We start from the raw sequence: 21,924 nt of genomic DNA, 5'->3' as shown, positions 1-21,924 counted from the left end.
TGTGTAACAATGTGACCCAACCACACTGACCACTGTGTAACAATGTGACCCAACCACACTGACCACTGTGCAACAATGTGACCCAACCACACTGACCATTGTGTAACAATGTGACCCAGACCACACTGACCACTGTGCAACAATGTGACCCAATCAACCCAGTTTGCTTATTTTACTTGTTAAAAGCAGTATTTTATTAAGTCGTGACAGTAAAATTATGGGTGAAAAATGTAAATGTTTAATAAAGTTAATATCTCAATAATTAAAAATATATTTAATAGAATAACCAAGTGGTATTTTATTTTCAAAATGAATAGTGGTTTACAAACCGTTGGGAGACCTGAATATTCACGCACATCCCAATTCCTTTATTAACAGTTTGAAAATGCAGCACAATAATGGCTGCATGGCTATAATGCAGTGAAATGAATTCTCTGCCTCCCCGCTTTATTGTGCTTGACACAAATAGCGGATCTACATGCTCACAACGCCTCGCAAAGAGAGAATAAAATCATACAGAAAATGAAAACAGACTTCTCACAGATCAGCCTCATTTGAATTCTAACAGTCGCTGACTTATAATGCAAGTGCTGTCAGCCTGTCAGTGCTCTTTTCATGGCCACAGGGACGTGCTGGGCCCCTGATTCAGCCCGGGAAAAAAGAGTTGTAGAGGCCCTCACTGCGCGCTATGGAGAGAGATCTCTCTATGGCGCTGCTGCTACTCAAAGATTTGCCTTTTTGCCAGTTTTTTGCCAGTGACAAGTCAGTGGGCCAATTACACGAGTCAAATTTTGTCGTTGTCGGGTGGAAACCTTGTATGTCCAAAACCGTTTGTTTTGTATGTATCATTTTAAAAATGATTCAAACTAGTGAAAACAGCCGATCTACAAGCACACAACGCCTCGCGGTGCGAGGCGTTGTGTGCTTGTAGATCTGCTGTTTTCACTACTTTTGTGCGACGGCCTTGTATGGCGAAGCAGGGCTTTGCTTTGCGAAAAAAGGTTTCTGCCCGACAGTGACGATTTACTTTGTTGGCCGCCCAGCCCCCAAAATGGAACGGAGGCTGAAAATGTATTTTTAATTTTTTCCTAATGGCCGGCCTGGACCGGCCGGGAACGAACCGGCCGTTCGGGAGTTGTCCCGCTTTTCCCAATGGCCAGCACGTCCCTGCATGGCCATAATTTGACCAAGAGGTAGCCTGGTCCACTCGCAAGAATAAGGGATGGAGCTGGTTATGTTTTATTGATAATGAGCACCTTATCGCTCCTCATAATATGGATATTCTACAGAGACCACGGGATGTTCTCATTGTAGCAAGGAGAAGCACAAGGTGACGCAACCAGGCAAAGAACTTCTCCGTTTATGCTGTCCACATGGTAAAAGAAATAACAAAAATGCACTGCAGCCGGAGTTTTGGAAACTATTGGTCTAGTCCTCCGTTTTCATGCGTTTGCATGTGGACACCCAGGGGTGACCGTGGCTCTGCCTCCCCGGATAACTAAAATACGGCGTTGTATGGACGGCCGCTAATTTTAACGCATTGACTGCCCCGAGAAATGACGTTTTTTTGCATGATATGCTGTGATTTTCTTACATTTTAATGTGGTCCGCTCGCAAATACAAAAGACCCTGTGTAGTGTTAATCCATGCTAGCAGCAGCGGTGTTGCGTAACAAGGAAGTAAACGCAGCTAGGACATGGACGGATTAACCCCCGCGAGGGCCCCTGGCCGACAATTTTTTAGGGGGCCCCCACCCCCCACCATAACCCCTCCTCCCTCCCGACGCGCACTACCCAGCTCGGATTTTAAGCCATGATGATCATCTGTGGGCCAAGAAAGCACCTGTAGACAACAGAGGAGGGGCCCACACATTTGATTTTTGATTAAAATATACATTACATTTTTGTAAATTGTCAATGACCACGCGGCCCAGTTCCCCCAAGGGCCCCTGAGAGCCAAGGGCCCCTGACAACGGCCCCACCGGCCCAATGGTTAATACAGCCCTGAGCTAGGAGTGTGTTGTCCCGCTGAAAACAGCAGATCTGCTGTTATAGATGATAAATATAAATTATAATGTAGAAGCACTGTCTCGAGGCAGGGGCATCACACCACATTCTGGGCCCTGGGTACAAGGATTCACTGCGGGCCCCCCATGAATGTTAACTATTGAAATAGCAGTTATATATAGTTAACTATATTGAAAAATAGCAGAGCGTGGCACCGAGTGCATGCTTTAAGGGGTCCCTGCATGCTTTAAGGGGTCCCTGCATGCTTTAGGGGGTCCCTGCATGCTTTAAGGGGTCCCTGCATGCTTTAGGGGGTCCCTGCATGCTTTAAGGGGTCCCTGCATGCTTTAAGGGGTCGCTGCATGCTTTAAGGGGTCCCTGCATGCTTTAGGGGGTCCCTGCATGCTTTAAGGGGTCCCTGCATGCTTTAAGGGGTCACTGCATGCTTTAAGGGGTCCTTGACTCACAGGATGTAGCAGATGACCCCGATGCTCCACAGGTCAGTAGGATAACTGATGGCTTCGTAGTTGATGACTTCTGGAGCCACAAACTCTGGGGTTCCAAACAGCACCTTTAAGGTCCCCGCATTCTCTGGAGGAGAGAGAGAGAGAGACATAGAGAATGAATGAGAGAGAGAGAGAGAGAGAGAGAGAGAGAGAGGAACACTTAAAGGAGTGGCGACACCGGCCGAAATTTAACATTATGATACAGTAGGTCACGTGGTGTTTCTCCAAACAGTCTGAAAAGGAGGCGGGGCCGTATCAGTTAGTAGTGAATGTATACTTCGTCCGTCGTGCAGTGCCGCACAATGTATACTTCGTCCGTCGTGCGGTGCCGCGCACAACGTGATGCCTCGTTGTTAGCGTGTAGCACGGCTAGCGCTGCACCGCACGGCTATTTGCGAGAGCTATTGTGTGTGTACACACACACACACACACACACACACACACGCGCGAAAGCACACACACACAGGCTACACACACACACAGAGTGTATGAGCCACGGACCTCCTCTGCGGAGGTCGGAGGAGGAGATCGCTGGACCCTCGTTCTACGCTTGCTCCGGTGTCCCGGGTGCTCCAGTCAGGTTTAGGGCAAGAGACAACAGGGTATGGCCGACAAAACCGTCTCATAGACGGGGAGAAGCGTGTTGACCCTCGTAACTAATCTCTGACACCTTTTTTGAAGAAGACATGTACTTTTTTATCGGTCTAACCATTGATTTTATAGCGAATGCTATATAATTTTTACCCCTAGAACTGATAGTTTTAAAGTTGGTTTTGAAAGTCGGAAACACACCTCGGACAGCTTTTTTTGGGGCAGTTTCAAAAGATAATGATATGGATGCTCGACTCCGCCCCTCCCCCCCCATTAGCCCAATCAAATTAATGTATTGCCGTTACTGTACTGAAAGTACTACTTTCAGTACAGTAACTACAATAAATTAATTTGATTGGGTAATTTAACATGGGGGTACATGACATCATAAAAAAAAAAAATGCTAATTTGATAGCAATAATTAGCTGTTTTGGCCTAACCTCGCCTACCAGTCTTTCTCGGGAGAAAGCCTGGTGTTCATTCACAACAGACCGTTTGGTTTCCGCCTAAAGCGTGGAAACCACTAGAAGAAGCGGCGTCGCTTTGATTTAGTTCCCCTCGTTTGTTTCTCCAATCACTATTAAAATGCTCGAGAAGCCTAGTGTAGTCTTGCCAGTCGCTATGAGTTGGACTAAAAGATGCATATACCAAACGAATTTTTCGAAAGCAAAACTACTCCGCATCAAGGTGTTTATTAGGTAGGCCCTAAAACTATGTCCTTGGGCGCAGGGGAAAATTTTGGGTTAAAACTGAATCCGGTTGATAGTTCCGGCCAAAGTGTAGTCTGTCTAGGACTACAACATGACGTAAAGTGGTTTCCGCTCCCGACCGGATCAAACCTTGTAAAGTGAAGTGATCCCAGACTAGTTTTGGCCATGTCACCAGACCTTCAAGCAAACAATACACTCATGTGACTATCTTGACAATGGACTATATCTTGACACACACAGTTCAATTCTGTACATCTGAATCATTATGGCAGAATTAGTATATTTTATTATATTATTAGAGATTATATCTATCTGTCTGTCTGTCTGTCGGCGTCCATTTTATGTCCATATATGGAGATCACTGCAGTTATAGTTCTGGGTCCATTTTATGTCCAGATATGGAGATATCTGTCTATCTGCATCCATTTTATGCCCATATATGGAGTATCTGTCTGTGCCTCCAACTGTGTTGCAGACACAGTGCCGGTTCCCCCTTTAATGCAAACCTCATTATACCTGTTGTCATAGGACCCGTTTTGAACATCTGTTTGCCTGTGTCCATTTATGCCCATATATGGAGATATCTGTATCTGTCTGTCTGCGGCCCATTTTATGCCCATATATGGAGATCTTTGACCATCTGTTTGCCTCTGTCCATTTATGTCCATATATGGAGATATAAAAAGAAAACCGCGCGTCGGGTCGGGTCGAGACCCGGCACTGCACTCCGTGCCGCGGCGGGGAACGCGCGTGCCGAATCTGAAGCCGGTGGGACGAACGGTTCTCGAGATACGCGGATTACAGACAGACACACAGACAGACAGACAGACACACAGAGACTTCTCGCATTTATAGATAGATTATTAGAGATTATGTGTGTATATCTGCTATTTTCAAAGTAGTCAAAACACGAATTTAAGGGTCCTTTTGCTCTCTCTAAAGGGATTTGATGGATTAAAACGTTATGCATTCAATTGCTGTTCCTATCTGATCCATGGAATACTGCGTGATACTTTTGTCGGAGGTGCTCGTTTGCTTTGAACGGCAACGTTTCAAACGGAGTACAATGGAGACGTCAAGACAAATAGGATCAACTTTAATTTGTTGTTTCTTGAAGTTTGATGGAGCAGCAGGTTAATTTAGGCTACAGTGTTGAGCAAGGGAGGACCGAGGAAGAGTGTCTTATGCCTGCCTCTCTCTCTCTCTCTGTCTGTCTGTCTGTCTGCAGATCCTCGCGGTGCAGCGAGTGCACGCACACACACACACACTGTCACTGTCCTATGCATGCGGGCGGTGCTTAGAAGCACCCGCACGGCAGGATTTGAGAGAAAATCAAACGCTTGCTTCTCTAGTTCAGCCTCACGGCACAGTGGAAAGAAATAACGCACCTGGCTTTGATATAAACTGATTCAAGGTGGTGGTTATAGTCTCACATACCACGGCAACCAGCCAATCAGAATCAAGGAATGGAACTAGCCGTTTTAGAAAGTGTGGTATAGTGTGGTATATGATATATGATATGGTATAGTAGTCCGGGAGGCAGGCCCAGCCCTCATAATGTCCTCTGCTAACTTTTTTTCACTATTATTTCCTGTTAGCATATACCTTGGGCCATCACAAGTTCATACTGAACACCCCCAACTCGGGGCCGTTTGGTCGCAGGGGCCCAAAAACCAATTTTTTGGTACCTGTCTCTGGCGAAATTATGTAAATGTATAAAATAATTCACTAAAATTACATACATTGTCACACACATATGAAATTTGGTATGGAGTATCCTGACACATAGGGGTAAGTGGCAAAATAGGATTATAGTGCTTACTACCAATGTATTTTAAGATATCACCCTCAACATCCCCAGAAACACAATAAAATGACTGTCCGCTTGACACATTATCGTCAAATATGATCATTTTCAAGCAGGTTATTGTGAATATAATGACCTCTCCTGTATATAGAAAACTTCCCACATTCATAAGCTTCAATTTGAGCCCAAGATGATCTTCTCATCTTGAGAATTACTGTTTATGTAGCCAAAATACTGCACTATACCTCAAATCGGAGAAAATATAATATTCAGTCAGTAGCTTTACAGAAGCCTAGAATCTAACAATGGGTTCACAAGTATTGCTGTTTGAAGTTATAAACATGAAAAATGAATACTAGCAGGGAAGCAAATGTTTTTAAATGGTATTAAAAATATGTTTGATATGCACAAAATAGCTCTTTGCAATACAATAATAATACAGTATAGCAAAAGTTCCCCTGTGGGAGAGAGGTATGAAAAAAGAAATAGCCGCATGAGATCTGCATCTATTCTAGGCCACTGTAGTGCATCTATAGACCACTGTACCTCATATATGGACCATTGTACTGTATCTATAGACCACATACATTGACCACTGTACCGTATCTACTGTATAGGTCACTAGAGTATACTGCATCTCAACTCAGCACTCAAAATGTATTTATAAAGCACATTTAACATGATCAGGTCACGCAAAGTGCTGCACAGGTTAAAACAAATAGAATATAATAAAAAGATAACAGCATAAAATACAAAGAAGAATACAAGGAACAAAAAGAAAACATCAGCACCAGTAAAGGAAAGGCATACTATATTTGATTGATAAAGATGAAAAATACCAATTGACTGTACAGCTCTGACGTGTAGGGGCAAGATATTCCTCAGCCTTGGGGCCCCCAGTGGGGGGCAGTTGTGATAGTACAGTACAGTACAGCTAAAAAAACGAGATAAAGGTTGAGGGAAATAATTTGACTTAACATATGCATGCATGCCTGACAGAACCCGGAAGTACCCTGTAGACTGACTGGGTAGTTGGGAGCGGGGCGTCCCTCCTGCAATGGGCCAGGAATAATGTCTATGTACTGTAGTACAGTGTAGGGATGTCCTGATACCACTTTTTTGCTGACCAAGTACAAGTATGAGTACTTAATTTAGTACTTGCCGATACCGAATACCGATACTGTAAGTTACATTTCTGTACAAGTGCTTGTGTGTGGCGCTCTAATAAAATAAAATGCTTTAAATAAAATAAAATGCTTTAAATAATTATGTTGTCATGCCTAGAGTGAGAGAAGGTTAAAACACTGTTCATTAGTTGAACTAACATACACAAAACTGTGTCTTAGGACAAAATGGTATATGGACTGGCACTGCTGTGAGCAATATCGGACGAGTACGAGTACAGCAAAATAGGCTGGTATCGGGGCGAGTACCGATACCTCGAGTGCAGATACCGCATCCATAGTACAGAGGTCTACATATGAGAACAGTGGTCTATAGATGCATACAGTGGTATACAGATGCACTACAGTGGACTACAGATGCACTTGATCTACAGATTCACTAAAGCATTCTACAGTTGCACTAAAGTGGTCTACAGATGCACTACCTACTGTACCTACCACCATACTGCATACTTTATTTAACTACCTACAGTATCTACCACCAAACTGCATTCCTCATCTAACTACCTACCTGCCACCATACAGCATCCCCTTCATCTAAATACCTACCAACCTACATCCATACTGCATCCCTCATCTAACTACCTACCTACCGCCATACTGCATCTCTCACCTACCTACCTACCTACCTACCTACCTACCTACCTACCTACCTACCTACCTACCTACCTACCACAAAACTGCATCCATCATCTAACATCCTACCTACCACCATACTGAATCTCTCATCTACCAACCTATCTACCACCATATTGTATCTCTCATCTAACTACCTACCACCATATACTGCATCCCTCATCTAACTACCTACCAACATACTGCATCCCTCATCTACTATGGTTGATGGGGGGAAAGGGGTATGGTGATGAGTTCATAGTTCCACTCATCTACTTGTATAACTTAAAGGACAACTCCGCCCTAAATAAATCACTTCTATGCTAATTTAACCTACTTATATTGATCCCAAAAGACCATGGGGTCTATTAGGTAGAAATGGTGTTGTCCAGTTTCCACAGCAGAACCCGGCAGCTCTCATAGCATAGAGATCACTTTTACACTACTGTTCAAAAGTGATTTTCTTTTTCATGAGTGTGTTACTAGTTGTCATTACAAACACATCCATGCCTTGGTTGTCCCACACAAGCCACCACAATCTCATAAATAATGTTTTGGGGTGAGTATTCGGCACAAGTGCCAGTCAAAGTGACTGTAATGGCCAATCACAGGGCATCTTTTCCGGGACTTGGCAAAATACATAAAAGCATAACATCTGTTTAGCAGAGTGTGATTGATTGCTTGTCTGTGTTTGTAACGACAACTAGTACCGGATTCATGAAAAATAAAAACACTTTTGACCAAAACAAGCTATCGCTTTTACACTATTTGTTGTGGTCAAAAGTGTTTATAGTAGTATAGGCTTATAGTGCTTACATGCTCCACTCTATGCTATGAGAGCTTACAGTACAGTAAGGTACAGTACGGTAGAGTACAGTACAGTACAGTACAGTAAGGTACAGTACAGTACAGTACAGTACAGTACAGTACAGTACAGTAAGGTACAGTTACTCTACCTTACCGTAGAGTACAGTACAGTACAGTAAGGTACAGTACAGTAAGGTACAGTACGGTAGAGTACAGTACAGTACAGTAAGGTACAGTACAGTACAGTACAGTACAGTACAGTAAGGTACAGTTACTCTACCTTACCGTAGAGTACAGTACAGTACAGTAAGGTACAGTTACTCTACCTTACCGTAGAGTACAGTACAGTACAGTAAGGTACAGTACAGTAAGGTACAGTAAGGTACAGTACAGTAAGATAGAGTACAGTAAGGTACAGTACATTTAGGTACAGTATGGTACAGTAAGGTACAATACAGTAAGGTACAGTACAGTAAGGTACAGTAAGGTACAGTACAGTTTGTCTAAATAACCTGTCCCCCCCACACACACACACACACACACACACACACACACACACACACACACACACACACACACACACACACACACACACACACACACACACACACACACACACAGGATATAGCTGCTCAGATTCACCGCTCCACGTCAAACCGATGTTTGATTTTTGTATTGCAAAGAGCTATTTTGTGCATATGAAACATATTTTTAATAACATTTACTTCCCTGCTAGTACTCATTTTTCATGTTTATAACTTCAAACAGCAGTACTTGTGAACCCATTGTTGGATTCTAGGCTTCTGTAAAGCTACTGACTGAATATTATATTTTCTCTGATTTGAGGTATAGTGCAGTATTTTGGCTACAGAAACAGTAATTCTCAAGATGAGAAGATTATCTTGGGCTCAAATTGAAGCTTAGGAATGTGGGAAGTTTTCTATATACAGTAGAGGTCATTATATTCACCATAACCTGCTTGAAAATTATCATATTTGATGATAATGTGTCAAGCGGACAGCAATTTTATTGTGTTTCTGGGGATGTTGAGGGTGATATCTTAAAATACATTGGTAGTAAGCACTATAATCCTATTTTGCCACTTACCCCTATGTGTCAGGATACTCCATACCAAATTTCATACGTGTGTGACAATGTATGTAATTTTAGTGAATTATTTTATACATTTACATAATTTCGCCAGAGACAGGTACCAAAAAATGGGTTTTTGGGCCCCTGCGACCAAACGGCCCCGAGTTGGGGGTGTTCAGTATGAACTTGTGATGGCCCAAGGTATATGCTAACAGGAAATAATAGTGAAAAAAAGTTAGCAGAGGACATTATGAGGGCTGGGCCTGCCTCCCGGACTATAGTACTTTATTGTCAGTTCACACTGAAATTTGTCTTGCAACACAGCAGCCATGTATGCGAAACATATACAGTTATACAAACATTTGACACAGGGGAACAAAAACAAGACAGGTTTACATACATAAGGATAATACAGACAAGAGCAGTGTCCACCGCTAAGCCTACCTCTGGCCAAACTCCTGATTAAGCCTTAATGTCGACTGATGGACAAAGGACCTTTTTAGTCTGACCTTACTGTATGCTGGAACACTGTATCTCTTTCCTGAAGGCAGCAACCTATATTCTCTATGCAACACATGGCTACTATTAGAGGTAATATTTCTTGCCAACCTTATGCTGTTATCATATGTAGTCGTATATACTGTAGCCTCTGAAGTGGTTGTCCAACTATCTTTGAACAAATGTTCAGTTGTTGCAGCAGTTGTGACTTAAGGGCTGCAGACAAGCATCCATACCAGGTGGTACTACAGTACTGAAGAACACTCATAATGACATACGTGAAAAACATAAGAAGAATCTGTCTACTAGCACCTAATGATCTTAAATGGCGAAGGAAGTAGATTCTTTGCTTTGTTTTCTTACACACAGATTCAATCTGATCTTTCCATGACAAAAGATGGTCTATTACTACTCCGAGGTACGTATACGAACATACCTGGTTGATCTGTTCACCATGAATAGTAATGGGAGATCTGTGTGTATCTGGTGGTGCACCAAAAACAATCTCTTCTGTCTTTTTAGTGTTAATGATGAGAGCGTTGTTATCACTCCATTCAACCACCTTATTCACTCTGAGTTGGTGCAGTCCAGGATCACTGGAACTATCTAAGAGTGAAATTAAAACTGTATCATCAGAGTACTTTAGAATGTGTTGGTCTGGTTCGTCAGTACGACATTCAGACAGACATTCCTCAGTACGACAGCTGTCAGTATAAAGGGTGAAAAGTATAGCTGTGTGGTACCTAGTCTCCTGGCCAGTCCAAAGTCCATCAGTTTGATCTTGTGTGTGTATAGAGTGTGGTACAGGGTTAGGGTTAGGGTTAGGGTATAGTGTGGTATTAGTTAGGGTTAGGGTTAGGGTACAGTGTGGTATAGGGTTAGGGTTAGGGTTAGGGTTAGGGTATAGTGTGGTATTAGTTGGGGTTAGGGTTAGGGTATAGTGTGGTACAGTGTGGGTTAGGGTTAGGGTATAGTGTGGTATTAGTTAGGGTTAGGGTTAGGGTTACCTAGTCTCCTGGCCAGTCCAAAGTCGATCAGTTTGATCTTGTGTGTGTATAGAGTGTGGTATAGGGTTAGGGTTAGGGTATAGTGTGGTATAGTGTGGGTTAGGGTACAGTGTGGTATAGTGTGGTATAGTGTGGTATAGGGTTAGGGTTAGGGTTAGGGTATAGTGTGGTATTAGTTAGGGTTAGGGTTAGGGTTAGGGTTACCTAGTCTCCTGGCCAGTCCAAAGTCGATCAGTTTGATCTTGCTTCCCGTCTTGTTGACACACATGATGTTCTCAGGCTTCAGGTCCAGATGGACGATGCCTTGCTGGTGGATGAAACTCACTCCATCCACGATCTGAAGCATGTACTTGATCACCTGTTATCACATATTATATTATATTATATATGATCACCTGTTGTCACATATTATATTATTATATTATGATCACCTGTTATCACACGATCTGAAGCATGTACTTGATCACCTGTTGTCACATATTATATTATTATATTATGATCACCTGTTATCACACGATCTGAAGCATGTACTTGATCACCTGTTGTCACATATTATATTATTATATTATGATCACCTGTTATCACACGATCTGAAGCATGTACTTGATCACCTGTTGTCACATATTATATTATTATATTATGATCACCTGTTATCACACGATCTGAAGCATGTACTTGATCACCTGTTGTCACATATTATATTATTATATTATTATGATCACCTGTCACGATCTGAAGCATGTACTTGATCACCTGTTGTCACATATTATATTATATTATATTATATTATATTATATTATATTATATTATATATGATCACCTGTTATCACAAGTATATTATATTATATTATAATATATTATATTATATTATATTATATTATGATCACCTGTTATCACATATTATATTATATTATATTATGATCACCTGTTATCACATAGTATATTATATTATATTATATTATATTATATTATATTATATTATATTATATATGATCACCTGTTATCACATTATATTATATTATATTATATTATATTATATTATATTATATTATATTATATTATATTATGATCACCTGTTATCACATAGTATACTATATTATATTATATTATATTATATTATATTATGATCACCTGTTATCACATAGTATATTATATTATATTATATTATATTTGATCACCTGTTATCACATAGTATATTATATTATATTATAATATATTATGATCACCTGTTATCACATATTATATTATATTATATTATAATATATATGATCACCTGTTATCACATATTATATTTAATACATAATATGATGTGTGATAGTTTTTTTTTTAATACTTTATACAGCTCTGCCTCTGGGCAACAGATCTCTATGTGATCACCTGGTTATCACATGATAGGCTATGTGATCACCTGGTTATCACATGATAGGCTATGTGATCACCTGGTTATCACATGATAGGCTATGTGATCACCTGGTTATCACATGATAGGCTATGTGATCACCTGGTTATCACATGATAGGCTACTTAATAGAATACATGTCTGCTGTTTAATATAACATTAAATATGTTATCATAGATTATATGTGTCCCAGCGCGGCTGACGGCTAGTCATTGCATTTTTTCTCATTTTAATTTTTTCATTTCAACAAAATGATATATTGGTTGTGGAGATTGACCCAACAGTTTTGAAGATATGGCTTATAGAATGATGCCATGCTGAAATACTACTTTTGAGATATTCAAGTTCTAAATAAATGTCTAACCTGCAAATGACCTGACGATCTCTCACATTAATTAAAAAAAGTCTTATTTACATGCAGAGTTAAGCTCTGGCGTTTAAGTGAAATGTAGCCTAGATATTTTGAGATGCATTTGTGGCTTTTTTCATTTTAGAAAAAAAAAAGTCATATTAGCAGTAGTGAAAAACCCTGCCTTCCGAAATGACTGCCCCTCAGTCACGCTGAGTCACATATTATATATGATCTGATCACCTCTCTGTTTGATATAACATTAAATATGTTATCATATATTATATTATTTATGATCACCTCTCTCTCCGTCAACTCAAAGTCCTCGTCGATGATCCGCTCGAACAGCTCCCCGCCCGAAATCCTGGATACGCGCACGCACACGCACACGCACACGCACACACACACACACACACACACACACACACACACACACACACACACACACACACACACGATGGTACAGTATGACTAATCTTGAGAAGACATCAACAGATTTCACCAATGGCATTTGTAACACATTTTGCCATTTTTTATGCAGAAGGATTGTAGCTGAAGTATATTAATGTACCAAATGAATTGAACTATGTAAAAGATAAAGGGATCAGCAATATTGTCCAATTTTTTAGGCTTTCTGTCGAGCAATTCATATAAATGGAAATCAAATCAAATTATCTATCAATTATTAAATAACGGTCTAATCGCAATTATTTGTCATAATCGTCAATCATGTCCACGTTGTTCAGACATCTTCAAAAAATGTGGAAAGAGCAGATCTACAAGGTCACAACGTGTTGAATCAATGTTGAATTAATGTTCTTTTTTAAATAGGTTGGAAAATATGTCAGTCATTTATTTCTGTATTTGGGTTTTGTGTCTTATCTGCCATGTGCAACTTCAAATCCTACAAGCCAAACAGAAATGTCAACTGTCAACGACCTGAAAAAACAATTCAAATGGTTAATTGCAATCATTTGAGTGACAATTAATGGTAAAATGTCTTAATGACGATATTGTGACGTCCCCTTAGTTCGACGCTGGTGAATGTTAACCCAAACCCTAAGCCTAACCTCAGTAAAACTATGTCTAAACCTAAACTTATTCCTTAACCTATAACCTCAGTAAAACTATGCCTAAACCTAACCCAAACCCTAAGCCTAACCTCAGTAAAACTATGCCTAAACCTAACCTTATTCCTTAACCTAACCTCAGTCAAACTATGCCTAAACCTAACCTTATTCATAAACCTAACCTCAGTAAATAGTCGGGGCGTTAGGGAGATGACATTGTCATGTTGTGCTAATTAGTCTAAAAGCACCAAATTTTGTACAGATGTAGCCCAGGGTATGCTCTAATGATTTAGCTAGGGCGCCCGAGCCTGCGACATTCGGGGTCGCCACAGCGGCCAAATCAATCGACTTTCAATACAGGAGGAAAATACCCAGAAAAACAATTTTTTTCTGGGTATTTAAAGGGATATTCCACTTTCAAAAAAACTTTTTGTCATTGTATGGTCTAATCAGGCTTGTATGAACACCCTGAACAGTTTTTAATTTTCTTCATTCAGTATTTAGATATTTGATGTAAATGTTACCAGGCCCTCCAGGCCAAGGGCCTCTCCCCACACACACCCATTGTAACTTCAAACTCCATTTTAACCATGATAGATTCATTAAAAACACCCATTATTTTTTCTGCTGACTCATACTACCCTCCTAATACGTGAGCAGGCCATGTTTTTTCCATAACGTTTTTCATGTATTTTTTATATATTTGTATTGCATTTAATTGTTTCCATTTTCCCAAAGAATTTTTTAAAATGAAAAAATAATGGGTGTTTTTAATGAATCTATCATGGTTAAAATGGAGTTTGAAGTTACAATGAGTGTGTGTGGGGAGAGGCCCTGGGGCCTGGGCGTGCCGGAGGGCCTGGTAAAATTTACATCAAATATCTAAATACTGAATGAAGAAAATTAAAAACTGTTCATGGTGTTCATACAAGCCTGATTAGAGCATACAATGACAAAAAGTTTTTTTGAAAGTGGAATATCCCTTTAACACAATTAGTGCTGCAGGGTATGAAGGGTTAACTTTTCGTTGACGCCACGCAGATCCGCCCATTAGCACACGCTGTTATTGTGTAAGGCATGCCTGGAATGTGTGTACACACACGGACTGCTGAATGACATCAACGATTACGTCATCTAGTCACATGACATGTGTCATGTGACAGTGTGTCATGGCGGCCGCAAGGCTTGTCTTGTTGTTGTTGTTTGGAGCTGTGCTATGGGATATAAAGTCTTATTTGGAGTAAATGAAGTCTCTTTATGGGCCTCTCCATTGACTTAACATGGAGGAGCTTCACTTCGCGTGCACGCCCAACGTGCGTTTTAAACAAATCGCGGACATTACCGATGTGGCCGCGACCGGAGCTACATACTGTAAGTATTAATACATTTACTGTAAATACAGTAAGATTGACGGTGAGCGCTGTCAATGGCGTCGTGTAGTAACCGGTTTTAATGACGGTGAGGATCGTCAAGGGCAGCAGAACAGTTAAGATGTGAGGGGTCTAACTAGGGGTTTGTCATGATGCTGAATCCATTGCAAGCATTTGTTTTGCACAAAAAACATTCCTTGGGCTAGAAATGGCCTCAGAAAACGATGCATGTATGGGTGAGCATTCATGTTAGTCGGAGGCCTTAGGGTTTGTTTTTTTCTCGTGCTAATCAGTCTAAAGCGCCAAATTTTGCACAGATGTAGCCCAGGGCATGCTCTAATGATTTCTGGGTATTTTCCTCCTGTATTTAAAGTCGATGGGAGCCCAACTTGATTTGGCCGCTGTGGCGACCCCGAAGGTCGCCAAATCGGGCGCCCTAGCTAAATAATTAGAGCATGCCCTGAGCTACATCTGTGCAAAATGTTGAACTTTTAGACTGATTAGCGCGAAATATCCATAACACCCCCGACTAAAAACTATGCCTAAACCTAAACCTAAACCTAAGCCTACGCCTACGCACATCTCCAGCACCATGACCACGTCGGCCTTGCCCTCGAAGGCGTCGACACACTGCACCAGCTTGGGGTGGTGCAGGCTGTTCATGATGGAGATCTCGTGTCGCACCGCCTCCTTGTCCTTGGCCGAGTACGCCTTGATGAACTTCCCCGCCCACGTCTTCTTGGTGGCTTTCTCCTGCAGCTTGAACACCTGGCCGAACTTCCCCCTGGTCAGCACGGGGTTAAACTGGTTAATAACACTTCCATCTGGTCAACACAGAGTTAAACTGGTTAATAACACTTCCTGGTCAACACAGAGTTAAACTGGTTAATAACACTTCCTGGTCAACACAGGGTTAAACTGGTTAATAACACTTCCTGGTCAACACAGAGTTAAACTGGTTAATAACACTTCCTGGTCAACACAGAGTTAAACTGGTTAATAACACTTCCATCTGGTCAACACAGAGTTAAACTGGTTAATAACACTTCCATCTGGTCAACACAGAGTTAAACTGGTTAATAACACTTCCATCTGGTCAATACAGAGTTAAACTGGTTAATAACACTTCCATCTGGTCAACACAGAGTTAAACTGGTTAATAACACTTCCATCTGGTCAACACAGAGTTAAACTGGTTAATAACACTTCCTGGTCAACACAGAGTTAAACTGGTTAATAACACTTCCTGGTCAACACAGAGTTAAACTGGTTAATAACACTTCCTGGTCAACACAGAGTTAAACTGGTTAATAACACTTCCATCTGGTCAACACAGAGTTAAACTGGTTAATAAAACTTCCATCTGGTCAACAAAGAGTTAAACTGGTTAATAACACTTCCTGGTCAACACAGGGTTAAACTGGTTAATAACACTTCCTGGTCAACACAGAGTTAAACTGGTTAATAACACTTCCTGGTCAACACAGAGTTAAACTGGTTAATAACACTTCCATCTGGTCAACACAGAGTTAAACTGGTTAATAACACTTCCATCTGGTCAACACAGAGTTAAACTGGTTAATAACACTTCCATCTGGTCAACACAGAGTTGAACTGGTTAATAACACTTCCATCTGGTCAACACAGAGTTAAACTGGTTAATAACACTTCCATCTGGTCAACACAGAGTTAAACTGGTTAATAACACTTCCATCTGGTCAACACAGAGTTAAACTGGTTAATAACACTTCCTGGTCAACACAGAGTTAAACTGGTTAATAACACTTCCGTCAACACAGGGTTAAACTGGTTAATAACACTTCCATCTGGTCAACACAGAGTTAAACTGGTTAATAACACTTCCATCTGGTCAACACAGAGTTAAACTGGTTAATAACACTTCCATCTGGTCAACACAGAGTTAAACTGGTTAATAACACTTCCATCTGGTCAACACAGAGTTAAACTGGTTAATAACACTTCCTGGTCAACACAGGGTTAAACTGGTTAATAACACTTCCTGGTCAACACAGAGTTAAACTGGTTAATAACACTTCCATCTGGTCAACACAGAGTTAAACTGGTTAATAACACTTCCATCTGGTCAACACAGGGTTAAACTGGTTAATAACACTTCCTGGTCAACACAGAGTTAAACTGGTTAATAACACTTCCTGGTCAACACAGGGTTAAACTGGTTAATAACACTTCCATCTGGTCAACACAGAGTTAAACTGGTTAATAACACTTCCTGGTCAACACAGAGTTAAACTGGTTAATAACACTTCCTGGTCAACACAGAGTTAAACTGGTTAATAACACTTCCATCTGGTCAACACAGAGTTAAACTGGTTAATAACACTTCCTGGTCAACACAGGGTTAAACTGGTTAATAACACTTCCTGGTCAACACAGAGTTAAACTGGTTAATAACACTTCCTGGTCAACACAGAGTTAAACTGGTTAATAACACTTCCTGGTCAACACAGAGTTAAACTGGTTAATAACACTTCCATCTGGTCAACACAGAGTTAAACTGGTTAATAACACTTCCTGGTCAACACAGGGTTAAACTGGTTAATAACACTTCCTGGTCAACACAGAGTTAAACTGGTTAATAACACTTCCTGGTCAACACAGAGTTAAACTGGTTAATAACACTTCCTGGTCAACACAGAGTTAAACTGGTTAATAACACTTCCATCTGGTCAACACAGAGTTAAACTGGTTAATAACACTTCCATCTGGTCAACACAGAGTTAAACTGGTTAATAACACTTCCATCTGGTCAACACAGAGTTAAACTGGTTAATAACACTTCCATCTGGTCAACACAGGGTTAAACTGGTTAATAACACTTCCTGGTCAACACAGAGTTAAACTGGTTAATAACACTTCCATCTGGTCAACACAGAGTTAAACTGGTTAATAACACTTCCTGGTCAACACAGGGTTAAACTGGTTAATAACACTTCCTGGTCAACACAGAGTTAAACTGGTTAATAACACTTCCTGGTCAACACAGAGTTAAACTGGTTAATAACACTTCCTGGTCAACACAGAGTTAAACTGGTTAATAACACTTCCATCTGGTCAACACAGAGTTAAACTGGTTAATAACACTTCCATCTGGTCAACACAGAGTTAAACTGGTTAATAACACTTCCTGGTCAACACAGAGTTAAACTGGTTAATAACACTTCCATCTGGTCAACACAGAGTTAAACTGGTTAATAACACTTCCATCTGGTCAACACAGGGTTAAACTGGTTAATAACACTTCCTGGTCAACACAGAGTTAAACTGGTTAATAACACTTCCATCTGGTCAACACAGAGTTAAACTGGTTAATAACACTTCCATCTGGTCAACACAGAGTTAAACTGGTTAATAACATTTCCATCTGGTCAACACAGAGTTAAACTGGTTAATAACACTTCCATCTGGTCAACACAGAGTTAAACTGGTTAATAACACTTCCATCTGGTCAACACAGAGTTAAACTGGTTAATAACACTTCCATCTGGTCAACACAGAGTTAAACTGGTTAATAACACTTCCATCTGGTCAACACAGGGTTAAACTGGTTAATAACACTTCCTGGTCAACACAGAGTTAAACTGGTTAATAACACTTCCTGGTCAACACAGAGTTAAACTGGTTAATAACACTTCCATCTGGTCAACACGGGGTTAAACTGGTTAACACATTGAATGCCCAGAAATATTCAACATTTAATTTGCTGGTGCCCATGGCAACCTGCCATTTTACCTACCTTCGAGGTACTGGCGAGAAAAGTAATGTCCTGTTTATTTCGCAAAAATCTTTTCTTTCAGTCAGGACCGTTTTTTTTCAGCGTTTGTGTGAGGGCCGGTAGAAAACTGCATGTTTGTGCAGCAGCTAAACAGGGCAGTGAACGAGAAGACCGCGCTTCCCGGTCATGTGATCCCGCGGTGCATTTTGGGAAATGGAGCCCCAAACCGGCCCCAAACCAGCCCCAAACCAGCCCAAAACCGGCCCCAAACCGGACCCAAACCAGCCCCAAACCAGCCCAAAACCGGCCCCAAACCAGCCCCAAACCGGCTCAAAACCGGCCCCAAACCGGACCCAAACCGGCCCCAAACCGGCCCCAAACCAGCCCCAAACCAGCCCCAAACCAGCCCAAAACCGGACCCAAACCGGACCCAAACCGGACCCAAACCGGACCAAAACCGGCCCCAAACCGGACCAAAACCGGACCAAAACTGGACCAAAGCCGACTAAAATCACGGCAAAACCCGCAAAAAGCGCATGCGCGCGAGTGGAGAGAGGCACATTGGAGAGAGCTCGCCTAGAGCGCTGATCAGACGCGCTACGGCCCTGTCTTCGATGTCTTCGATGTCTCCACGACGTGTCCGACACGTACAGTAAACTACATTAATCTGTAGCTACTGTACCAGGCTACCGCGGTGAAGAAAAACACTCAGAAACACTCTGAACCTAACTGCCATGAATATTGTGGATGTACCCTTCTATTTAATCATTTTGGGGATGTTGATGTTGTCATCTGCCCATTTGTCGATTTGGTAAAACTAAATTGGTTGAATAGAAGTCATATTTTTGGACCATCGCTCCATTGTTCACAATGGTTTGTAATGCAGGCTGCTACTCCAGGAAGTCATGTGATCCAAGATGGCCACGGTGTGAATATGGTCTATTGGTACATGTCTATGATTTTCAACAGGTTCTCACCCCTATTGCGTCATACAACCGACGCGATCTTAAATACCGAATGCTTCTCACCATAGACGCGGACGGATTGCCTAATGTCTCAAGGGTTAGACGCATTGGGTGGTCTAAGAAGAAAGAAAAAAAAGTAGTTCCTGATGCGGGATTCGATACGCTCTGAAGGCTTCTTGGTTTACCAGCCACCCGTCGCTACCGTTCACGCCACTATAAACGACGGAGCAGCGCCGTCTCAGGCGGCGATGACCCCCGTGAGTCGCCACCGAGGCGAGCGTTAGCGAGCCGAGTTGCCGCGACGAGCGGTGGGAACGCCGCATGAGCCGACTCAGCCGCGTTACCGAATTACGTGCCGTTATGGACAGAATAGTAAATCTTGACCAGGGGACTGCTTCCGCCTCCGAATGTGGCTCAAAGAAGGGACTACGTTATCATTTCACGTTTTGTCAAAGATAAAACCACAAAAAAAAAGTACTTCCCAGTCACTCTCGTTAGCTCAGTCGGTAGAGCATGGAGATACAAATCCAGAGACCGGGGTTCGATTCCCCGTGACGGCCGTCAGTGAAAAATCTTCCAGTAAACACATGTCGGCGCATGCGTACTAAGACTCTGTCTTGTCCAAAAACTCTCCGTCTCCGTCGCACCCTAGACGCAATAGTCACTCCCAAAACTTCACAGGGGTGAAGCAAAGGAAAGAAAGACACGGCGTCGGGAGGGTGCAGCAAAGAGAGTGAGAATGGGTTGTGATTTTTCATGTTGCCATAATGTAACTGTTTTAGAAAAGCAATGCGGTTCACTGTTGGTGTGAATCCATCCGTGTCAAATGCAGGCAGTGAAACATTGAGTTAAATTACAGTCCCGACCGTTATAGAGAGAGTATTCAGTAGTAGATCTATAGATCTATAGATGTATAGTTATAGTTATTCAGTAGTAGTAGATCTATAAATCTTACGTTCCCAGTCTCTCCTCCACATCATAAAGTTCCTTGACTTTCACGTCGGTTCTGATGACAACATCTCTGTAGTCTGGATCCTTGTCTGTGTCTGACGTGCACACACACACACACACACACACACAACACACACACACAGGCACGCACGCGCACACACACACACACGCACGCACGCACACACACAGGCACGCACGCATACGCACGCACGCTCACACACACACGCGCGCGCGCTCACACACACACACACACACACACACACACACACACACACACACACACACACACACAATGAATGACAGGTCCCAGAATGATTGACAGGTCATACAGTATGACCGACAGATCATGTAGAATGATTGACAGTAAGGCTGGGCGATATTCGATAACGTCGTTGAATACCTCGATATCGATATTAGTAAAAAACAACGACATTGTATCGTTTTTAGTGTTTTTCTGCTTTAGGTCCACTGCCTTTCTAACCCAGAACATGAATATCATATCCATGCATGTACACTGCACAGTACACATAGAATAACCCAGATAATGAATATCATATCCATGCATGCACACTGCACAGTACACATAGAATAACCCAGATAATGAATATCATATCCATGCATGCACACTGCACAGTACACATAGAATAACCCAGATAATGAATATCATATCCATGCATGCACACTGCACAGTACACATAGAATAACCCAGACAATGAATGTCATATCCATGCATGCACACTGCACAGTACACATAGAATAAACCAGACAATGAATGTCATATCCATGCATGCACACTGCACAGTACACATAGAATAAAGACATTAAATGAATATCACATCCATGCATGCACACTGCACAGCACACATAGAATAAAGACATTAAATGAATATCATATCACATTCATGCATGCACACTGCACAGCACACATAGAATAAACCAGATAATGAATATCATATCCATGCATGCACACATAGAATAAAGACATTAAATGCCTTATTTCTATTTTCCAACAATGGTTTTATTGAAATAACCACACCTGGTTACAGATGGACTGCTGTTGTGCATGTGCTATGTGCATGCATAGTGTGTCTGTTCATTCATTTGACACATTCACCAATACCTCATTTCAAGCCGTCTTCATCGATATGTATCCCTCACAATTCTCCCTCGATATCGATACATTTTATTATGTATCCCTCACATTTATCCCTCGATATCGATACATTTTAATATGTATCCCTCA

The 21,924-nt window shown here is 41.5% G+C and overlaps 1 protein-coding gene across 1 annotated transcript in view; it reads right to left on the bottom strand.

Annotated features, from left to right (window-relative positions):
• The window catches only part of mylkb (myosin light chain kinase b), a gene marked incomplete at both ends in the record, with an annotated part of 118,918 nt that overhangs the window by 46,585 nt on the left and 50,409 nt on the right, over positions 1-21,924 (bottom strand). The window contains 5 exons of the mRNA XM_080752954.1: positions 2,474-2,597; positions 11,028-11,181; positions 12,872-12,935; positions 15,592-15,795; positions 20,686-20,776. Coding sequence (XP_080609080.1) covers positions 2,474-2,597; positions 11,028-11,181; positions 12,872-12,935; positions 15,592-15,795; positions 20,686-20,776 — 637 coding nt within the window. The remainder of the gene's footprint in view (positions 1-2,473; positions 2,598-11,027; positions 11,182-12,871; positions 12,936-15,591; positions 15,796-20,685; positions 20,777-21,924) is intronic.

The sequence above is a fragment of the Nannobrachium achirus genome, assembly GCF_963921795.1.
Source record: "Nannobrachium achirus genome assembly, chromosome: 22".
NCBI lineage: Eukaryota > Metazoa > Chordata > Actinopteri > Myctophiformes > Myctophidae > Nannobrachium > Nannobrachium achirus.
Note: the sequence above shows the minus strand (reverse complement) of the source record. Positions and strands in the feature narration are given on the sequence as shown.